The sequence below is a fragment of the Physeter macrocephalus genome, chromosome 10, assembly GCF_002837175.3.
Source record: "Physeter macrocephalus isolate SW-GA chromosome 10, ASM283717v5, whole genome shotgun sequence".
Lineage (NCBI taxonomy): Eukaryota > Metazoa > Chordata > Mammalia > Artiodactyla > Physeteridae > Physeter > Physeter macrocephalus.
The window spans coordinates 50524046-50531322 of record NC_041223.1 but is presented as its reverse complement, the minus strand read 5'-3'; the positions used below and the strand labels follow the sequence as shown (position 1 = coordinate 50531322).

The window sequence follows — 7277 nt, the reverse complement described above, 5'->3', positions numbered from 1 at the left end:
GGCTTCAGAGTGAAATCTACCTTGCCAACACCTTGACCTTGGACATCCAGCCTCCAGAACTGCGAGAAATAAGTTTCCATTATTTAAGTTATCCAGTGTCTGGTATTTTGCCTAGCAAACTAATCCAGAACATAAAAAGAAAGTCAAGAGAATACCAAATATTAACTAAGACGAAAAATCTAAATGACAATAGAACAACAGGCTGAGTTTGAAGGAATAAAAGAAAAAGAGACAAAATAAGAGATGAGAAAAAGGATTAAAAAAAAGTCTTCCTCCTTTCTTCTCATATCCTCCTATTTGTTTTGTTTTCTTTTCTTTTAAAAAAGGAGAAACGTTTTTGGTTTTATTTTTTATTTTACAAGTGAAAAGGCCAGGTGAAGAATTGAGTGATTATCCAGGGAACTGAATTAGTATAAAAATTCTAAATAATTCAGGTCAAATCTCTTTTTTTCCCCATAGCAATGCTTTTTAAACAACAGTACCTCTACGATTGTCTTAATCTTTTACTCGCCTCTGCAGATAACACTAACGCTTCATCAATTCTAATGTACTGGACATAAGATATATCCAACAGCTAAATTTCAAGAGCAAAGGAAAAAATAATGAACTTCTGATGAAACCCAAGTGAAGAAAATACCCAAAACCTATGGGAAACTTATGTAGAATGCAAACTCCTCTAACAGTTAAGGTTATGCCATAATTTTGCAGCTGAAATGTTCAGGATCTTAATCTATTTTTGCAAAATAAAAGTGAAGTTGAGGAAACAAAATTTATTACTTTAAAAAAGTAAAATCTTTCTATAAATTATTTTTAAAAGGCAAGAATACTTTTAAAAAGATTTTTTTAATATTGGGAACAGATCCAGATGTCAATTTCTCAGATGATCTACAAACTTAAAAAGTTTGCGGACTTCCCTGGTGGCGCGGTGATTAAGAATCCGCCTGCCAATGCAGGGGACACGGGTTCAAGCCCTGGTCCGGGAAGATCCCACATTCCTCAGAGCAGCTAAGCCAGTGCACCACAACTTCCGATCCTGCACTCTAGATAGAGCCCGCGAGCCACAACTACTGAAGCCCGTGTGCCTAGAACCCGTGCTCTGCAACAAGAGAAGCCACTGCAATAAGAAGTTTGCACACAACAAAGAGTAGTCCCCTGCTTGCTGCAACTAAAGAAAGCCTGCGCAGCAATGAAGACCCAACACAGACATAAATACATAAATAAATAAATAAATAAATAAATAAATAAATAAATAAAAATCAAGTTCCCTTTAAAAAAAAAAAGTTTGCAATACACTAAAATGCCACAGCTTCTATGTACAGGGAGTGAGACTTATGGAGAGAATTTGGTAAATTTAGGAAAAATCAGACTGTCAGGCTAGAAAACTCACTCCTGGCCCCTAGCAGATGTGTGTCCCTTAACTGGGCCAAACACAAGCACATGTGTCTGCATATTCAAGCCCTCTTCCTTCAGGGTGCTGGAAAGCAAGATATCTTTTTTTGTGGCTATAATTTTTATGGTTAGACAAGTGTTTTTTGATGGGGCATTTCTGAATGACTTGAAAACTTGAATTTAGACCTATGATTCTCCTAAGAGAGGAAGGAATATCAGAAATAGAAACTTCAAGCGGCTTTGTCAAAAGAAACACACTCTCACATGCCCGCTCCTCTTCCCAGTCGACAGTCCCGGTGTTGCGGGGAGGGGATCCTGATACTGAAGGGAGTGTGTAGCAGTCCCTCTGGCCTGCAAGAATCAGTGACACAGAAGAACAAATACGGAAAAATATTTTATGGCACTAAGAAAGCAGTGTAAAAAAATGCGAATTCTCATCTTTTTATTTCTTCTACTTTTACAAAACCATTGTTTCAAAACTTTCTTACAAAATTAAAAAAAAAGACACATACACATGACATGCAGGAGATGAGAATAATGTTCCTCTAATACAAAAGCATTAAACAATATTTCAGGTGCTACACAGCACGTCTGGCACATTTATTTATTAAGACCAGAATCCTCAGAGTTAACCACTGCGATATTTTCTAACTCAGTATTATCAGTTGTGGAAAGTAATTTGCCTGAACTGCTCTCTTTTTCAGTCTCCTCCCAAGTAGTTGTCAGAGGCTTCCCGAGGGTTTCTGGAAGCATGAACGTTAGCACTCCACTCACGAAGGCCAAAGTACCAACAAGCAACTAGAAGGAATTAAAAAAAGAATAAGTGACACATCGAGAAAGAAGGGTATCCTTCAGAGAATAATCATTTCTGAACCTTTTTCAGAGGGCAATAGAATTGAATTTGACCTAACAGTTGTCATTTATTCCTCAGTGAGACCTTTTGGTTACTTATGCTGGTCCAGGGGTTCTTTAATTTGCTGACTAGGCTTAATCTGATCACTCATTAACCACCTACTAAATAAATCCCAGTTACTACCTGCATTATTACTCGTGTAGGCACTGTCCTAGGAGCTACACAGGGGATAAAGTCCCTGCCCTGTCTTCCCAGACTCAAGAGTCTCATGGGGAAACCCAGAGTCTTGGATTTGGACTTGACGGCCAGGGACTGTCTTAGTCAACCCTGCCCCAGCCCAAAATATTGACATGCTATCAGCATCCAACAAATGCTGGGGAATGAATGAATGCATGCATGCACAAATGAATGTTTCAATGAACCAAAACCTACAGAATTTAGGGGGAAACAAAACAGAGGCAATGGAAACTAGCTGCTACTATGGGGGAGGGGTGGGTCCAAGTGATTTCCTATAAAAATTCAGTATTTCTTAACTTCCCAGGTTTTGACACATAAAAGGCAACCTTTTAGACTAGCACCAAGGTGTTTGCTTTTAAAAATGCAAATCACATTAAAAACTAAAGTCTGCACATCTATTCTCTGTTGATCACTATGTAGATTTTGGGTGGATTTTAGAACTAAATCTCTATATGGTCTGTAAAAACTTTGTCCTTACATAATTTAAACCCCTTTAGCAAAAAATACTGCCTGGGAAGACCCCATAAGATTAAATTAAGGCATGGTTTTTCTGATAAATCTGCATACTTGGTGCTTTCACAGCCTCTGAGACACAGTGCAACTGTGACGTGCTGTGAGGCCACGTCACTAACAGATGTGACCTGGGAAGACAGCTCCTTACTTTGTTTGCAGAACACTGACAACCTAAATCTAGAAATACATGAGTAAAGCCTAGAAGCAGTAACAGAATCTAAAGTGACATTGCAAAGGACGTAGAAACCCCAGAAGAGCCCTTTGCCAGGGTCTGAAAAACACTGAATAAGTCTAAACAAGAAATAGAATCAAATGGAAGATCCAAGACAAGACTGGATTTTCCTTTTTAACTTGGTAGTAAGAATAGTCAGGCACTAAACAAACTCAGAACCCTCCATCTCCTCTCTCACTCTCAGCAGAAGACCTGGTCTCCCACGGCCGTTGGCCAGCTCCCCCAACCCCACTACAAGCATCCCCAAACCCTCCCCCCCTCCCCCTCCCCCCACCTCCTTTCCCCTCCCCCCTTCCCCCTCGCCAACCGCCCCCCCACCGGCCAGGAGGAGCCTTTGTCGCCTCTCACCTCCTCCTGCGGGTGGGAGGTGGAAGGGTGCCTGTGGGGTGGGGTCTTCCTCCATCAGTAGACCTCCCTTCTTACCCGCTGATTTGTTTTTTTGGAACTCATCAACTGGATCTAACTTTTTAAAAGATCTGTATTGGAGTATAGCTGATATACAATGTCGTGTTGGTTTCTGCTGCACAGCAAAGTGGATCAATTATACCTATACATATATCCCCTCTTTTTTAGATTCTTTTCGCATATGGGTCATTACAGAGTATTGAGAAGAGTTCCCTGTGCTATACAGCAGGTCCTTGTTGATTATCTACTTTATATATAGTAGTCTGTATATGTCAATCCCAATTCTCACTGATGTTTGATCTTTCCCTTTCCACTGGCTAGCTTCCCTCGGTAAAAATAGAAGTTCTTGAGCCTCTTATAATTTCTGTACCCACTCTGCCCAGGAATTTGTACTTGTGACCTGTATGACCCTGGGCAAGTGACTTAACTTTCCTGCTCCTCAGTTTCCTTATCTGTAAAATGGAAATAATACTACTACCTGCCCCCAAAGGACTGTTGAAAGGATTAAATTAAGTAACACATTTAGGGCACTCAAAACAGGGACTGGCTTATGTTAAGAGTCAATAAATGGTAGCTATCATTACTACTCTCGAGTCTTTTGAAACAAGCAAAAGAGGCCCTCTGCCTCAGCCCACACCCACTGCAGCCCCCAGCCCATCCTCTCCACAGCGCTCACTGCTTCTCCTTCCATCCCGCTCCCCACAGCATGGCCCACTCCCACCACCCACAGAAGCTGCTCTTCCCAGGCCACAGATTCCTAGCTGCCAAACCTGATGCACGTTTTCCTGTTCTGCCCTGTCTTAGCTGCTGTCCTGTCCTGCCTTCCTCACCTGCCCTCCTCCTTTGGGGTTCTGGTCACCTCCCTGTCTCCCCGGCTGCTGCATCTCAGTCTCTGCCCTGGACCCCTCTTCGCATCAGGCTTTAAATGCCACCGTTCCCAGGGTTCTGCTCTTCAGTCTCCCTCACCTCTTCATAAGCTGACTCCCAAATCTGCACCTCCCATGGGGGTGTCCCCTGAGCTCCAGACCTGCCTCCTGGACGCCCCCCGCCAGCCTCCACCATCAAGCAGGTACCTCACACTCATCACCCACAGTTCAAGTGCACTGTCCTTCCCCACCTCAACCTTGTTCCTCCTCCAGGTTCCCTCCAGCCCCGAGAACAACCCTCCCATACCTCCAGCTGCCCTGCTCCACCGTATGCAAACTCATCTTGGGGCCTGTGGATACAACTTTTCCATCCTGTCCTCTCCAACCCACCTTTAGGTCTGAATGTCCTTCTGTTCTGCTCTCCTTTGAGATCCTGCCCATCCTTTCACCCATATCTCCTGGCTCTCTCAACCCACCCTGGGTGTTAGAAGTAATGCTTGCACCCAAACTCAAACTGGTCAAGCTCCTTTTCCCTCTAAGTTTTTGCCTTCCTGTTTCCTCGGCGTGGAACTCCCTTCTCTCCTCCTCCACCTTGCTGACTCTCACTGGCTCCTCCAGGCACAGATTAAAGCCCCCTCCTCTGGGAAACCTCCCCTCTGGCCCTAGCCTCGGTTGGTAGCCCTCGCCTACAACCCCATAACCCCAGCATTTCCCTACCACAGCCCTCTTCTCTGGGGCTTCTGCCTTCTGCACCAGACTGGACATCTCTCAGGACAAACACTGTTTCTTTCATCTCTGCTGCTTATCACCTAGCAGGGAGGCTAATTCAAAATCAACACTCGACCTTTGCCAAATGAGTTCATGAATACAAACAGGATATGAATTAGGTGTCCACTTTTTTTCCTTAGATTACTAAAAAAATGATGGTTGATAATAAAAGCAACAGAAGGAGTGATTTTCATGTGCTTCTTTTTGAAAGAGAAAATATAAGCTTATCATCTAGATTACCATTTCTATTCCTCAAAATGAAAATACTGGCTCCCTAGGCAGTTTGACACCCATAAATAAGCTTAATGAGAAATTTAATAATTTTTTTACTCATTAAAAATAACAGGTAACATCTACTACATCCAAAGGAAGTACCTTCACAGAATACTTTTGCAAATATACACAAGACACTGCTGACAGACGTTGTCCTGGAGAAGGGGGGACCAGGGTCAGGGTGGAGGAAGAACTTATTTCTCTGCATCCCTTTTAGGACTGTTTGTTTATTTGTTTGACCTATGCAAAAGGCATGGTATTTGGGGTTGAACCCAAGTTCTGTCACTTAAATAGGGATAACAAAAACAGTACCTGCATTCTGTGAAGACTACTTCTTGTAAAGCACTTAAAATACAGCTTGTTACATAACAAGCACTATTTAAGTACCTGCTAAATAAAATTTAAAAACCCCTTTTAACTCTGTAGTCCATAATGGACTGTTATGGATGTTCTTTAAAAACAATCTTTATTTGGTTTTAGTGATTTTATAGCAGTTTGCTTTTATAGATTTGTCTACCTTCTGTGTCTTAGCTTATTTTTAAAAACATCTTTTCCATTTTTTTTTTTTTTTTTTTTTGCGGTACGCGGGCCTCTCCCTGTTGTGGCCTCTCCCGTTGCGGAGCACAGGCTCCGGACGCGCAGGCTCACGGGCCCAGCCCCTCCGCAGCACAGGGAAATTGGCATTATAATTATTTTTATATCCTTGCCAATAATCTGTTAACTTTTGGCAGTTCAGTATCCTTCCCCAGCTTCTTTTGTTGTTGTTGTTGTTGTACTCGGGTCTCTCACTCTTGTGGCCTCTCCCATTGCGGAGCACAGGCTCCGCACGCGCAGGCTCACGGGCCCAGCCCCTCCGCAGCATGTGGGATCCCCCCAGACCGGGGCGCGAACCCGGTTCCCCTGCATTGGCAGGCGGACGCGCAACCACTGCGCCACCAGGGAAGCCCCATCTTTTCCATTTTTATCTTTTATTTATTTAACAAAGAACATAAAGTGCTAGCACAACGGAGATGCTTCTGGAAAAGTCCGTGACCTAAAAAGAGTGGTGGATACTCCAAAACTCCTTCCTGTGTAGGCCAGACCCAACACCCCCAATTAAGCAAACTTGACTGAGTGCCTGTTACTGGGACATGAGAGAGAACCATGCTGAGCCAATGATTCCCAAAGAGCAGACGCATACCACCTGTGTATGCCAGGTGATTTTTTTTTTTTTTTTTTTTTTTTTTAAGGACGTCTCACAATTTGTTTCACTACTTATGAGATTGTTAGTGTATTTTAGAAAAACATGTAACTAGTATAACACCCATGATTTCACTGTTATTGTTGTTTAGGGCAAAGCTAAATTTTAAAAGCCATTCTATTTGATTTAAAATATTAAGTAAATTATAGCATGAATGGCACGCAAGGTGAGAGAAATGCTCCTGTGGACCCAGTTGTGGGTACACAAAATGCCCTATCCTGCAAGAGTTCAACAATTTAACTGGGGGACAAAGACATGCATGTGACTAATACAGCCAGACTGCAACAGTGGGCTGCGGAAAGGGTACACACGAAATGCTATGCAGACCTGGGAAAGGGAGAGGTTGCATCACTGGATCTGGGTGGGCTTCTTAAAGAAGTGGGGTTTGCTCTGGTCTTAAAAGAGGTTTAGGGCTTCCCTGGTGGCGCAGTGGTTGAGAGTCCGCCTGCCGATGCAGGGGACACGGGTTCGTGCCCCGGTCTGGGAGGATCCCATATGCCG

The 7277-nt window shown here is 43.2% G+C and overlaps 1 protein-coding gene across 2 annotated transcripts in view; it reads right to left on the bottom strand.

Moving 5' to 3' along the window:
• Nucleotides 1-1820: 1820 nt before the first annotated feature.
• SLC22A16 (solute carrier family 22 member 16) overlaps nt 1821-7277 on the bottom strand; it is a 33835-nt gene continuing 28378 nt past the window's right edge. For both annotated transcript variants that reach the window (XM_007117958.2, XM_028494546.2), the window contains exon 8: nt 1821-2187. In XM_007117958.2, coding sequence (XP_007118020.1) covers nt 1990-2187 — 198 coding nt within the window. In that variant the 3' untranslated portion in view covers nt 1821-1989. The remainder of the gene's footprint in view (nt 2188-7277) is intronic.